Genomic DNA, 16,155 nt, shown 5'->3' with positions numbered 1-16,155 from the left:
ACAACATTATCAATCAAAACCAAGCCAAATAACTTCTTGCATAAGGACCAGAGGTTGAACAACGCATTATTGACTTGCTCAATTTGTAAAGCTCTTTCTCTTGACTAAAAAAACTCTTTTTTTTTCGAAACTCCAATCATTTGTCTGTCTGTACATACACGTCGTATATACCGATTTCCGTCAAATTCGGACAATTCCTTCGTACCGGGTCGTACTTTCTTTATTTTTATTTATTCCTCTTTGTCTTAGAGCGTATTTGTGCTACTGTCAACTCTATGATTAGTTTATACTTTTGAAACTATAAATTCTTTAGTGTTATTTCCTTTACTTTTGAGCTGTGTGTATTACATATACTTCCCCTTAAATGCACAGTTATTGGCTATAGACGAATAGAATTACAGTTCAAGCACTTGTGCTACTGTATGTACTTTAAATTCTTTTAAACTGAGAATTTACCTTTCGTTCTGCGTTTCCTTTGAAAAATAACATTAAGGGCAGTACTCGAGTTTCTTGAATCGGATCACGTTGTACAGCATTCTAATAGCTCGAAAGTATGTTGTGTATCAAGTCCAAGTGAGCTTCTTCTTGTGTGCGATGAACGTCGTTCGTTGCAAAAGAAATGGAACTAAACCAAACTATTTTACAAGAATCAGCACTTATTAAATAGGGTAGGTATACGGGCAGGCACATATATTTTCCCCTGAAAAGATACAATATATATTACATGGAAGTTTTGGTAAGCGGATATTGAACTGCCTGTTTACAACAAACAGACGCGATATTTCGATGTTATTGTATGAAACGAATAGAATAGCGTAAGTTATGCTGCCGTGTTGGAGGCAGTGTAATGATATTGTACTGTACTGTGATTTACAATTTATGTAGGTTTCTTATATACATTAGTATTGGAATAATAAAATCTTCATTCCTTGTATCCAACCATGATAATGTATCTGTAAATATTCATGTTCTGTCCATCCTTTTATTGTTGATGTTCAGAACAAAATTAGTTACTTTCACGTGCAGGGTTACACAGTGTGATGAGAAACAGTCTCGAAAACTTCTGAGAGAGTCGCAGGGGAGATTGTGCTGAGAAATAATTGTTAAAGAAAAAAAATCGATAAGTTGCGCCGTTTCCGACTTCCTTAGCATTGCAGTTAGCCAATCAGGTCATCACACGCGCAAATTCAAGCAACATACCAGAGACAGTGTCGCCAACCGTGTTCTCCGTTTGGTTCCCTCATACAGAAAAAACGTAGCTTTCGCATACCTAGCTTAAATTATAACTTCCGTAAGAACACGTTTTAACTATAATGGGCATTTGAAGAAGTGGAAATTCACGGGCCGACACATGTCTGTGCATTGCCGCATTCTAGCGCGTTCAAGTACTTGAAATTGCGCACGTGACGACCTGACTAGCTAACTTCAGTGCTAAATAAATTGGAAACGGAGCGACGTATCGAATTTTTTTCTTAACAACCTCTTCTCAGCAGAACTTACTATGCAACACAAGCTTTCCAGACTGATTCTGACAACACTGTAGAGACAAGAGAGAGTAATGTTTCTACATTTTCGTAATGCCTCAAACATCTTTCTGCTTCAAGAGGAACTGAATAAGTTATTGTTGAAGATAGTTTTGCGTAGATATGAAAATGCGAATTAACTAAAATTTAGATCTGACCCCACCCCATTAATTATATACCAATGTTCTGTGGAATTTGACATTAGATCACGGAACTGTGTACGACCTAAGTATACGAAGTATATTTTCAAGGAGACTGTAGAATCATGTAACTTACCAACCGTTATGACTGCTTGAACAGTCAGCAAATCACCTGGGAAAAATGATGTTTGCTGTATCACACGATCTGTTATCCAAACGAGGCATGTGACGGTAGACGCCATATGTGTGACACTCTGTTAACTGTACAGCTGTATAAACCGTTACTAAAATTGTAATGTCGAAACCACAATCAAACCCAAATCTAAAGGCAGTGTCTTCAATGAAGTGCAAGTCTTAGAAGTGAAGGCACGAGTAATGCCGACGCTAATGTACAGCCAGAACGGAACTTACATCTGGATGGAGAGTACAGATACTTATATATTGAAAAATGTTAGCATTTATACACACATCGTATATTCCAGAATACACAACTACACTCATGCTCATAAATTATGGATTATTGTATAAAGTGGTGGCACACAATGTGGCACTACACAAAACTGGCGCTAGTAGCATAGGCACATAGGGAACACACACGACACAGATCTGTAAGTCCACGATATTGGTGGTAAATTGAGAAAAAACCGTCCTGAAACACATGTGCTACAAAACGCCACTGTTTTCTGCGCAAGTACCGCGACATCAGTATGAGATATGATTACCGTGCACACGTACACAGGCCGCACAACGGGTTGGCGTACTCTGGATCAGGTGGTCGAGCAGCTGCTGGGGTATAGCCTTCCATTCTTCCAACAGTTCCTGTCGAAGCTCCTGAATTGTCCTAGGGTTTGAAGACGTACAGCGATACGTCGACCGAGAACATTCCAGACGTGCACGATGGGGTTTAGGTCTGGAGAACAGGCAGGCCACTCCATTCGCCTGATATGTTCTGTTTCAGGGTATTCCTCCACGATGGCAGCTCGGTGGGGCCGTGCGTTATCATCCATCAGGAGGAAGTTGAGACCCACTGCACCCCTGAAAAGACGGACATATTGGTGCAAAATGACGTCCCGATACACCTGACCTGTTACAGTTCCTCTGTCAAAGACATGCAGGGGTGTACGTGCACCAATCATAATCCCACACCATCAAACCACAACCCCCATACAGGTCCCTTTCAAGGACATTAAGGGGTTGATATCTGGTTCTTGGTTCACGCTCGCGAATCACTGTTCAGACTACACCTGGACTCCTCCATGTCCTGGGACCACTGTTCCAATGACCATGTACTGTGTTCTAGATACCAGGCTTTACGGGCTCTCCAGTAACCAGGGGTCAGTGGAATACACCTTGTAGGTGTCCGGATGAATAAACCATATCTGTTCAGTCGTCTGTAGACTGTGTGTGTGGAGACAACTGTTCCAGTGGCTGCGGTAAGGTCCCGAGGAAGGCTACCTGCAGTACACTGTGGCCCTCTGTAGGCACTGATGGTGAGATATCGGTTTTCTTGTGGTGTTGAAAACTGTGGACGTCCCGCACTGTAGCGCCTGGACGTGTTTCCTGCCTGCTGGAATCGTTGCCATAATCTTGAGATCACACTTTGTGGCACACGGAGGGACCGTGCTACGACTTACTGTGTTTCACCAGCCTCCAGTCGCCCTCGTATTCTACCCCTCATAACGTTATCAGTAAGTGTTCTTTGAGCCATTTTCAACACACAGGCACTATTAGCACATCTGAAATCGTCTCCACACTTATTCGTTGAGCCGTACTTTGTCATGCACAACACACCTCTGGGTATGTGGACTGCTGCCAGTCCGCAGCTCGTGGTCGTGCGGTAGCGTTCTCGCTAACCCCGCCCGGGTTCCCGGGTTCGATTCCTAGCGGGGTCAGGGATTTTCTCTGCCTCGTGATGACTGGATGTTGTGTGATGTCCTTAGGTTAGTTAGGTTTAAGTAGATCTATGTTCTAGGGGACTGATGACTATAGATGTTAAGTCCCATAGTGCTCAGAGCCATTTGAACCATTTGACTGCTGCCAGCGGCACCGTGCGACAACCGCAGGTCAAATGCACCGCATGGTCATACCCCGTGGTGGTTTAAACCCGAAAACTGCCCACCAGAGCGTTGTTTCGCCATGTATGAGCATTATGCTTAATTTATGAGCATCAGTGTATATGATAAATGCTAAATAACAAATAAGCTCTGGTGGACGGGTGTGAACTGCCGACTTGGAGCATACCAGCCTGCGACACTGACCACTAGGCTATACTGCGTGCACTACAGCTCTCACCTAGAGAAACAGTGACTTGCTGTTTCAGAGGTTCTCTGGGAGCCTACTGTAGCACCTTGTATCCAGGCCTTGTCAGTGGCCGATGTATTTCGTTGCTGGTGGCTGTGGTGGCTGATGAGCATCGAAGGTAGAACCTGTAGCTGAAGTTTCGTCGACGTCGAGCGGGTAATCGATCTGTGCCTCTGACCTGTAGTAGGGCTTCATACGGAGGACATAGGTGACTCTCTGTGCTCTTGTCTTCTTGATGAAGAGTCATAATCCTTCTGTTTCGTATGTGACGTCCGACAAGTGACGAAGGATACAATACGGCCCAAAGTGGTTCTTTAATAACTTCCGACGGTACTACTTTCCCCACCGCCGTAAAATTTCTTACTTAATCTCCTGCGGTGCATGTCAAAGTCCGATGCTTGGCGTTGTAGGTCTATTAGTCATCCTCCTGCACGTCCAATGTCCGTTTTCAAGCCAGCTATACAGTATATCCACAACCATTTCGGCCTTACGAGCATGGGGCAGAATGAATGCTATGTAGTTGCTTCATCGTGTTGTATGCGAATGTCACTGAAGGCAGCATTGTATTCCAGCTCATTCGCCTGTGTATGATAGGCAGTTATCACTCTGGTTCAAATGGCTCTGAGCACCATGGGACTAGAACTTAGAACTACTTAAACCTAACTAACCTAAGGACATCACATACATTCATGCCCGAGGCAGGATTCGAAGCTGCGACCGTTGCGGTCGCGCGGTTCCAGACTGTAGCGCCTAGAACCGCTCAGTCACCGCGGCCGGCCGATTATTTCGGAGAACGGACACACAAGCTGAACGCACAGTTGTACAACGACGCCACGTGAACATTCACACGCCCTTAGACGAGGTTCTTGACGTCCATGCAGCACAAACACCAGCCAGGGTCGTCGTATTGTATGGGTAAAAGTAGCAGATAGTAAAGATACCGCAGCAGAAATCAGGGTGCTTGTAAGACCTGTATTTGCTGTGGGACTAGAGGCACGGACACCTTCAGCCCGCCTCCACTCACACCACAGCATCGACGTGCACAAGCGATTTGGTCCCGTCTGAGGATCGCTTGGAGTGGCGCGCCTTGGTCTTCAGTGATGACACCATGACAGTAGACTTGTTTTGCACGCAGGTGATGGTCGTTTGTGCGTAGGACGTAGACCTGGTGAGCGTTGACTCGTACAGCACATTCGTCCATGACACACTCGTCCCACCCCAGGCCTTATGGTCTGGGGTGCGATGAGCTTCAACTCTTGCTCGCCTTTGGCGTTCTTGGACGGGAAGCTACTTAGCACGCGATACGTGCAGAATGTTGTTGGACCCGATGTGTTGTTCCAACATGATACTGCTTGCCCACGCAATGCGCTTGAAACTTAACGTGCTGTACAAGTCGTGCAGCAACTTCACTGGCCAACACGATCTTCGGACTTGTCTCCAATCGAACACGTGTGAGATATTACGGAACGAGAAGTAACTCGTACTGCTCGTCAACCAACAAATGTTACAGAAATTCGTGCGCCGAGCAGGCGTGGCATAACGTATCCCATGACAGTATATGCTATCTGTCGGATCAATTATATGGCAGAGTCAGCGCCCGTGGAGGCTACAATAAGCAGGAATATGGGTGTTTCAAAAAGTGCTGCAGATGGCTCTGAGCACTATGGGACTTAGCTTCTAAGGTCATCAGTCCCCTAGAACTTAGAACTACTTGAACCTAACTAACCTAAGGACAACACACACATCCATGCCTGAGGCAGAATGCGAACCTGCGACCGTAGCGGTCGCGCGGTTCCAGACTGTAGCGCCTAGAACCGCTTGGCCACCACGGCCGGCTGAGTGTTTCAGCATGGGTTGATACCTGGTACCTCAGATCCGCTTCTGTTATTGATCTGTAAATGAAATTATTTGCCGGTAAGGGGTGGGCCGAGCGGTTCCAGGCGCTACAGTCTGGAACCGCGCGACCGCTACGGTCGCAGGTTCGAATCCTGTTTCCGGCATGGATGTGTGTGTTGTCCTTAGGTTAGTTAGGTTTAAGTAGTTCTACGAGGGTCGGTCAAAAAGTAATGCCTCCCATTTTTTTTCTACTTAAAAAAATTAAGTTAAGTGAAAAATTTGAATTTGGCGCCATTCCTTAAACCTTCTTCTGCAATCCACTGCAGTAGTAACTTTCTGTGTCAACAGGTGGCAGCACAGCAGAAGTTTGTAAGATGGCCGACATCGATGTTCGTTTGAGACAGCGTTGTGTGATTGAATTCTTGAATGCAGAAGGTGAAACGCCCATACGCATTCATGAAAGACTGAAGAAGGCGTATGGTGTTGTGACAGTGGATGTCAGCACTGTTAGACGATGGGTTCGTCGTTGTAAGGAAGCTGAAGGGCAAACACCGTTGACTGACGAAAAGCGGAGCGGCAGGCCGGTGAGTGCAGTGACTCCACACAACATTCAGCAAGTTGATGACATCATTCGTGGTGACCGTCGGGTGACTGCAGATGAAGTGTGTCGCATTATTTCTCTTATAAAGGCAGTGTGATCACGATTATTAAACAATTGGGGTACTCAAAAGTTTGTGCACGGTGGGTTCCAAGAATGTTAACCGATCAGAATAAAGAGGCAAGGAAAACAATAGCCTCCCAACACTTGCAGCGCTTCCGTTTGGAGGGAGATGAGTTTCTGAAAAAAATTGTGACCGGGGACGAAACATGGGTGCATTTTTTTGAACCCGAATCAAAGAGGCAGTCAATGGAGTGGCGTCACACAAGCTCGCCGAGGAAGAAAAAATTCAAAACTGTGCGATCGGCAGGGAAAGTTATGGCAACAGTTTTCTGGGATACAGAGGGTGTGATTCTGGTTGATTTTTTGGAGCAGGGATGCACAATAAATTCTGTTCAATACGTCACAACCCTCAAAAAACTTAAAGCACGTCTTCAGCGAGTTCGCCCAACAAAATCAATGGCAGATGTTCTTCTTTTGCATGACAATGCAAGACCACACACCAGTCGTCACACCTCTGACGAGATTGTCAAAATTGGATGGGAAGTTTTGCCTCATCCCCCATACAGCCCTGACCTGGCACCATCAGACTTCCATCTGTTCGGGCCACTAAAAGAAGCTCATCGTGGGATTCATTTTGAAGATGAGGAGGCCGTCAAAACATCCGTGCGTCAATGGCTTAGGAAGCAGAGCTGTGATTTTTACCGTGCTGGGATACATGCCCTTGTTCAAAGATGGACCAAAACTGTAGAGATGGGCGGAGATTACATTGAAAAATGACAAAATGATCCTCAATGTTGTGGTTTTCAACCTATGTAATTGCATTTAAATTTCCTGACAATTAAACGTAGAAAAAAAAATAGGAGGCATTACTTTTTGACTGACCCTCGTAAGTTCTAGGGGACTGATGACCTTAGAAGCTAAGTCCCGTAGTGCTCAGAACCATTTGAACCGTTTTGTAATTATTTCGTGTAGTCCATACACACTATTGTAACAATAAATCCCGAGTTAATTGGAAACCTCTACAAGGGTGTATTAATTTTTTCCGGCACTGTACCTAAATGATCTGATGGTAGGGGTGAGCAGCACTCTGCGACTGTTTGCAGATACGCTTTGGTGTGCGGGACAATGCCGCCTTTAGAGATTGTAATAGGATACAGGATACGTTTGACAAAATTTTTCTTCAGTTTAATGAATGTCAGTTTGCTCTAAACGTGGAAGAATGTAAACTATTGCAGATGGGTAGGAAAAACAATCCAGTTACATTCGAATGGCGATGTGGTTCTTGAAAATCGAATAAATATCTACACGTAACGTTGCAAGGCGATATGAAATGTAACCAGCACATAATGTTCTACAAACGAGAACGTTTGTGCGAACCATTCTTTAGTTCTACTCGAATGTTTGCGATCCCACCACATCGAATTAAGGAAAGACATCGAAGCAATTCACAGGTGTGCTACTAGATTTGTTACCGACAGATTTCATGAACATAGGAGTATTATCGAAACGCTCCGTGAACTCGAATGGAAATCCCTGGAGGGAAGACGATGTTCCATTTGTGAAACAGTATTGAGAAAATTTAGGGCATCGGCATTTGGAGCTGACGGCAGAACGATTCTGCTGTCACCATTGTACATGTCGCCTAAGGACAGGCCTCGTAAAGTGGCATGTAGAGAGGCGGTTTCCCCTTGTTCCGTTTTCGAGTGGAGGAAGAAAATGAATGACTAGCAGTGGTGCAAGGTGTCCTCCGCCATGCACAGTGTGTTGACTTGCGGAAAATGTCTGTAGTTGTAGATGTAGAAAGTATTTCACGGGACATCGTACAACAAGTATTACTTATGTAATTTCATTGTCTGAGTAGCCACTCATTGTCGAAGAAAAGAATTTTCAACCATTACCGTCAAATAAAAATTGCTACACCAAGAATAAATGCAGATGATAAAGGGGTATTAATTGGACAAATATATTATACTAGAACTGACATGTGATTACCTTTTCACGCAATATGGTACCATAAATCCTGAGAAATCGGTATCTGGAATAACCACCTCTTGCCGTAGTAACGGCCTTGATACGCCTGGGCGTTGAGTCAAACAGAGCTTGGATGGCGTGTACAGGTACAGCTGCCCATGCAGCTTCAACACGATACTACAATTCATCAAGAGTAGTGACTGGCGTATTGTGACGAGCCAGTTGCTCGGCCACCATTGACAAAGACGTTTTCAGTTGGCGAGACATCTGGAGAATGTTCTGGCCAGGGCAGCAATCGAACATTTTCTGTATCCAGAAAGGACCGTACAGGACCTGCAACATGCGGTCGTGCATTAACCTGCTGAAATGTAAGGTTTCGCAGGGAATGAAAGAAGAGTAGAGCCACGGGTCGTAATACATCTGAAATGTAACGTCCACTGTTAAAGTGTCGTAAATGCGAACAAGAGGTGACCGAGACGTGTAACTAATGGCACCCCATACCATCACGCCGGGTGATATGCCAGTATGGCGATGACGAATACACGCTTCCAATGTGCGTTCACCGCGATGTCGCCATACACTGATGGGACCATCATGATGCTATCAAAAGAACCTGGATTCATCCGAAAAAATGACGTTTTGCCATTTGTGCATGCAGGTTCGTTCTCGAGTACACTATCGCAGGCGCTCCTGTCTGTGATGCAGCGTCAAGGGTAACCGCAGCCATGGTCTCCGAGCTGCTCCAAATGTCGTCGAACTGTTCGTGCAGATGGTTGTTGTCTTGGAAACGTCCCCATCTGTTGACTCGGGGATCGAGATGTGGGTGCACGATCCGTTACTGCCATGCGGATAAGATGGCTGTCATAGTGATACGAGTCTGTTGGGATCCAGCACGGCGTTCCTGAACCCACCGATTCCATATTCTGCTAACAGTCATTGGATCTTGACAAAGGCGAGCAGCAACGTCGCCATACGATAAACCGTAATCGCGATAAGCTACAATCCGACCTTTATCATCGTCGGAAACGTGATGGTACGCATTTCTCCTCCTTACATGAGGCATCACAACAATGTTTCACCAGGCAACGCCGACCAACTGCTGTTTGTGTAGGAGAAATCGGTTGGAAATTTTCCTCGTGTCAGCACGTTGTAGGTGTTGCCACCGTTGCCAACCTTGTGTGAATGCTCTGAAAAGCTAATCATTTGCATATCACTGCATCTTCTTCCTGTCGGTTAAATCTCGCGTCTGTAGCACGTCATCTTCGTGGTGTAGCAATTTTAATGGCCAGTAGTGTAATTCAACCGTTATCATTGATAGCTGTGGGACTCAATAACTGGAAAGCCATTCAGTGCTAAAAGAGGCGGAGAACGTGGATCAATTTTTCATTTACTTTACCACACGACACATAATCATCATTTCTTGAAATTAGATCCTCTCGCTTGCAAAATCTCTTTAATGGACAGGAAATGACGAGATCCGCTCTTTTGGGGCATCATAAAATTAGTATAGGGCTAAAAAATTACAATAGTGAGGCATATCCCATTACAACTGGACGATGATTCCTTATAAAAGTTTATATTACCTCCATATGTGGGCATTATTGGACACATGTTGGTTTTCCACATTAATTTCTTACGTAAATTCATTGTTATTGTCGACTGTAGAGGGGGCTGCACAGCCAGAAGTTTTGCCTCCTTTTTGTTGTTATATTAACTTTATTTACTCATTTTAATCTGCATATGCCTCATTATCGTCAATTTTTACCCCTAGGCCAAAATAATGATGCCCCAAAAGATCGAAACGCATCATTTCCTGTAAATAAAGATGGTTTTGCAACCGAAACGGTCTTATTTGAAGAAATTCCTGTACCAGGCGTCTAGCACAGACTGGAAATGTTTTACAGAATCATCAGACAGAAACAATGTACATAAGCACAAATGAAACGTTATGTAGTGCATGGCTTTGTAATCTGTGTTCTGTGGAACACAGGTGTTCCACGGAAGGTGAATGACTTCTCCGCGAGAAACTATTAGTCAAGTGCCCAGAAAGATTTTCACTCTGCAGCGGAGTGTGCGTTTATATGAAACTTTCTACCAACTGTGTGCCGGACCGAGACTCGAAATCGGGAACTTCGCCGTTCTCGGGCAAGTGCTCCTTTATGTGGTGTTTTTTTCCCTACGTTTTGGCGACATTAATTATTTCTTAAAATTTTTATTAAGATTTCTGTTTTATAGCTATAATTTAAAATTGAAATAACCGCAGAATTAAATAATTTTTTCTCATTCTCTTTTAAGTTCAAGGATGCATTCCGCCGTTTTTATGGATGACAGAGCGGGACCGGATCGTAGGCGGCAGGTGGAGGAAATCCTCGAACGAGAGGATATCCGATGAATGTCGTAGCCTGCCCGTTCCGCGATTTAAATCCCATCAAGCACGTGGGGGGTGCGTTGGTTAGGTCTACTGCAGCACGTCCACACACACCAAGCACGATCCAGCAGTTCTCATGTGCGCTGGTGGATGAATGGAACGCCCTACTCCAACAACTTCTTATCAATCTTGTGTCCAGAACAGGAGCACGTTGCAGAGCATGCAATGCCGTTCGTTGTCCCCCTGTTGTAAAATGTAGGGGACTGTCATGAATCACTGGAGTTTCAGTGTAACTATCGTCTTCGAAAAGCTGTCATTTCTGAAACTTCCTGGCAAATTAAAAGTTTGTGGCAGACTAAGACTACTCCGGGACCTTTGCCTTTCACGGGCAAGTGCTCTACCAACTGAGCTACCCAAGCACGACTCAGGCCCCGTCCTCACAGCTTTACTTCTGCCAGTACCTCGTCTCCTACCTTCCAAACTTTACAGAAGGTTTTCTGCGAAACTTGCAGAACTAGCACTCCTGAAACAAAGGATTTTGCAGAGCCATGGCTTAGCCACAGCCTAGGGAATGTTTCCAGAATGCGATTTTCACTCTGCAGCGGAGTGTGCGCCGATATGAAACTTCCTGACAGACTAAAACTGTGTGCCGGAACGAGACTCGAACTGGGGACCTTTGCCTTTTGCGGGAAAGTGCTTCTTTCAGGAGTGCTAGTTCTGCAAGGTTCGCAGAAGAGTTTCTGTGAAGTTTGGAAGGTGGGAGACGAGGTACTGGCAGAATTGAAGCTGTGAGGAGGGTCGTGATTCGTTCTAGGGTAGCCCAGTTGGTAAAGCACTTGCCCGAAAATGGCAATGGTCCCGTGTTTGCGTCTCGGTCCGGCACAGAGTTTTAGTCTGTCAGGAAGTTTCGTATAAGTGCACACGCCGCTGCAGAGTGAAAATTTCATTCTGGAAACATCTTTCTGGCTGTGGCTAAGCGGCATCTCCGCAATATCCTTTCTTTCAGGAATGCTAGTTCTGCAAGTTTCGCAGGAGAGCTTCTGTAAAGTTTGGAAGGTTGGAGATGAGGTACTGGCAGAAGTAAAGCTGTGAGGACATGGCCTGAATCGTGCTTGGATAGCTCAGATGATAGAGCACTTGCTCGCGAAAGGGAAAGGTCCCGAGTTGGAGTGTCGGCCCGGTACACAGTTTTAAGTTGGCAGGAAGTCTCATATCAGGGTACACTCCGCTGCAGAGTGAAAATCTCATTCTGGAAACTGTCATTTCGGTTCGTCTCATTGCTTGTTTCTTTCAGTTGCCTTTCTTTATGTTTACTGTCTATGTTTCATCGAGCTATGTTACTTGATAGTGACATATCGCACGAAAGTTACTTCCGTACTTACGCTTCGGACACCAGTATAGAAGCAAGGGTGTGCGATATTTGGACTCATAGTTTACTGCAGAAACGGAAAGGGAATTTCACCGTCTTGTCGAAATATACCAGTGGCAGTAGACGTATTTCTAGTAAGAATAGATATAGTAGCCGCTACTGACGCTGAAAGTAGGTTCCTGCTAGCATCTAAAAACACAGAGAGTTCTTTCTGGATCTCTCACATCACCAGTGGTCAGGAGGCGGGATCTGTAAGTTATCTTCTTTTTCCTCTTTTTATTTAGGTTCTATTCGTAGGATACTAGATTAGATATTAGTAAGTTTAGCTTTTTGGCTTTCTGTTGCTGATTTTCTTTTTCCGTTACCTGATGTTTTAAATTTTTCAAAGTACAGTTAGCTATAAACTGGTTGAAATAATGAAACAACATTTACTATGAAAACTTTTCTAACACGTTTTGTTGATCACAACCCGTTTTAGACAAGAGGATTACAGAATTAAACAGCATGAACTTCCGTGTTACAGACATAGTAGTTAATGTGCTCTCCGCTACCCCCTCCCCCCCCCCCCGTCCCTCTAATCCCCCCCCCCCCCCTCTTGGCAGGAAGACAATTATCCTTGTAATGTTTCAGGGAAGGACTAAAAGGTACAAACGGACATAAGAGACGGACGTGGCGAGCCATTAAAAGAAAGTGATACAACTGATACGCATGCAGCACAAGGACTGAGGAGTGTTTGGGAGCGTACGAGTACCCACCTCGGAGGCAGCTGGGTTGCTGTGCACGGCGGGCAGGTCCGCAGCCAGATGCCGCCTCTTCTGCAGAAGCAGCTCTGAGCTGGCCACGTGGCCCGCGAAGGTCGCGCCTTCCAAAGCCGGGCCCAGCTGGTTTTGAAGCCAGAAAAATGCGTTATTACATTCTAGAACAGAGTACAGATTCTGTGAAATTTTATTAAATTAGTACATTATTGTGGAAGCGTAGCAACTGTGAACGCCAACGGTACTGTTTGCCTGCTCTTCCTCGGGGCCTACCATAAGCATGTGTGTCAAAGTAAATACGCAGCGCAGCACAAGGTCAAACACCGCAAAACGCTTCTCAACGATGGTGCTAGATTCTAGATATGGATTTTCCGTACTACTACTGTATTTCTAGTTCCAGTACTGCACTGCACTAAGATATTCCGCATACAGTTTGAGCAAATTATCTGTCATGTACTGCGATTCATTAGGATTAATTACATTTGTGTCATGTGTTGTTGAATCGTTCAGTACGTCAATAGCAAGAGGATATTTTAGGGAAACGAAAACGTGTAGGGCTGCTGGCGAAGACTGTCCAGACATCGTAACTTTTTTATGTAACTTTCATGGAATTTACAGGAATGCACACGGTAGCATGAAAATATCCGTGGTTTTTCCCGTCATTTGTAAACTTATTAAAATGAGGGGCAGTAAAATGAAAACGAGACCTATGAAAAAAAGGAGGCAAACTGTTTATTATTTCAAAAGTAATCGCCATAACTGGTAACTGTGAGACAGGACGCCTTCATGGAAAAATATTTGTGGTTGACTAAGCAATTATGATTGCTCCCGGGTGTGCACGTCTTCGTGCGAAGCAAATCCACATTCACGAATGTCCTTCTTCAGGACTTCAAAAACACGGAAATCGCGGGGGAAGGGGGAGGGAGAGATCGGTACTGTATGGAAGATGTATAAGGGCTTCGAGCGAAACGCCAACAGCATAGCTGAAACAACGGGCAAAGTCACGATGAACTTTCTCTTTGCCTGCAAGGGGCCGCTGCTCATTGTCTTTCTGGCTCACGGGACCACAATTTACGCATAGCGGTACGTGGACAAAAACTGAACCGCACCATAAAGTCTAAGCGCTCAGGAGTGTTGACGCATGGCATCAGTACGTTGCAGGATAATAACCACCCACTTGTTGCCAAGGTTGTTTCGATTACGCTGCAAAGTTTACCTGGAAAGGCCTTACATACAGTTCCTATCCATCCCCATGCGCCGGCCGAGGTGGCCGAGTTGTTCTAGGCGCTTCAGTCTGGAACCGCGCGTCCGCTACGGTCGCAGGTTCGAATCCTGCCTCGGGCATGGGTGTGTGTGCTGTCCTTAGGTTAGTTAGGTTTAAGTAGTTCTAAGTTCTAGGGGAGTGATGACCTCAGAAGTTAAGTCCCATAGTGCTCAGAGGCATTTTTTTATCCCCATGCGATTTTAGTTTTTAGAGCCCTGTGGAAAGACATTTGTGGCCGTCTATTTGCTTCAGACGAAAAGGTGCTCGTCAGCATGTAATCAAGGTTACGTAGACAACTGCAAATATTTTTCCATGGAGGCATGATCGTCTTGCCTCACGGTGGGATAAATGTATTACAGCTAAGGTGGTTACTTTTGCAATACGTTACACTTTACATACATTTTTTAATCTTTCTCGTTTTGATTTGTCTGCTGCTTGTAAAACATTGGTAACAGTGACATGACAGGAATTAGGCCGAGCTGTTCGCGCCGGCATTTACTGAACACTTCACCTGCATTTTAGAACTGTATAGTGGCATGAACTGTATGAAAAGCACAACGGACAACAAAAAAATAGTCTCATCCAGCAGATATTACGTTAATATCGTCTTAACCCCCCCCCCCCCATCAACCATGGACCTTGCCGTTGGTGGGGAGGCTTGCGTGCCTCAGCGATACAGATGGCCGTACCGTAGGTGCAGCCACAACGGACGGGTATCTGCTGAGAGGCCAGACAAACGTGTGGTTCATGAAGAGGGGCAGCAGCCTTTTCAGTAGCTGCAGGGGAACAGTCTGGATGATTGACTGATGTGGCCCTGTAACAATAACCAAAACAGCCTTGCTGTGCTGGAACTGCGAACGGCTGAAAGCAAGGGGAAACTACAGCCGTAATTTTTCCCGAGGGCATGCAGCTTTACTGTATGGTTAAATGATGATGGCGTCCTCTTGGGTAAAATGTTCCGGAGGTAAAATAGTCCCTCATTCGAATCTCGGGGCGAGGACTACTCAGGAGGACGTCGTTATCAGGCGTTATCTTATCAAACCAGTCTCAGGACTGAAGACCACAAAAACATCGTCTTAACACCGCCTGTTGCCTTGAGTACGGCCTTACTTTGGCGAGGAAGAGATCCCACACGGTTGTTCAGCTGTGCAACATCTAGCTGAAGCTGCTCATGATGGTTGGACCCTATAGAGCTACGCCGCTAAGCCAAAACATTATTACCACCGCTCACCGCGACGTTGGATGCCGCCTGGTGGCGTTGTGGGCACGTGACGCTGTGATAAAAGTATGTAAATGGAGTAGAACCGGACGGGGAATTATCCTAGTGAACGTATGGGCTGCAAATGGAGAAATCGATTGAGATGAGCGACTTTGACAAAGAGTAGATTATTATTAGGCAGAGTCTGTGAACGAGTATCTCGAAAAAGGCGAAACTGGTCGAATGTTCGGGTGCAACTGTCGTGAGCCTCTACGGAAAGAGGTAGAAGCACAGTGAAACGGCCACAAAGGCGCTAAATGGTTTATCGTTCACGACTCTTCACAGAACGTGGGGTTTGGAGGCTTGACTGCTCTGTAAGGTAGGATAGATGGTGATGTGTGGCATCTCTGTCGAAAAAGCACAATGCTGGAGTACGCAGCAGTGTTCCAGAGCACACCTTGGTGAAGATTGCCAGATTCAGCCGGCCAGTCGGAATGTGATAGAGTGCCGCTGTGTACGTGAACGTCAGTCCTATGAGCAAGGCTGTTATCATCCTGGAAGATGCCAGTGTCCACAGAATACTCAACATTAAAAAGTAAAAGAAACAGAGTTGAAATAAACATCTCAGTTTGTTCAAAGTTACCTGAACGGTTATGCACAAGTAATGGTACACAAGGCACCATTCAACGTCACAGAAGCTCATTCCACTTGAACTTCGTCCTTCACGCACTGCAGGTTAAACGACTCATTAGGCAATCGGTGCACTCGG

At 45.4% G+C, this 16,155-nt stretch overlaps 1 protein-coding gene across 1 annotated transcript in view; it reads right to left on the bottom strand.

Annotated features, from left to right (window-relative positions):
- Positions 1-16,155, bottom strand: part of LOC126305296 (glutamate-gated chloride channel-like) — a 199,383-nt gene that overhangs the window by 33,497 nt on the left and 149,731 nt on the right. The window contains exon 10 of the mRNA XM_049992039.1: positions 12,925-13,050. Within this exon, the coding sequence (XP_049847996.1) occupies positions 12,925-13,050 (126 nt within the window). The remainder of the gene's footprint in view (positions 1-12,924; positions 13,051-16,155) is intronic.

The sequence above is a fragment of the Schistocerca gregaria genome, chromosome 1 (genome assembly GCF_023897955.1).
Source record: "Schistocerca gregaria isolate iqSchGreg1 chromosome 1, iqSchGreg1.2, whole genome shotgun sequence".
Classification (NCBI taxonomy): Eukaryota; Metazoa; Arthropoda; class Insecta; order Orthoptera; family Acrididae; genus Schistocerca; species Schistocerca gregaria.
This window is presented reverse-complemented; position numbering and strand designations above follow the sequence as displayed.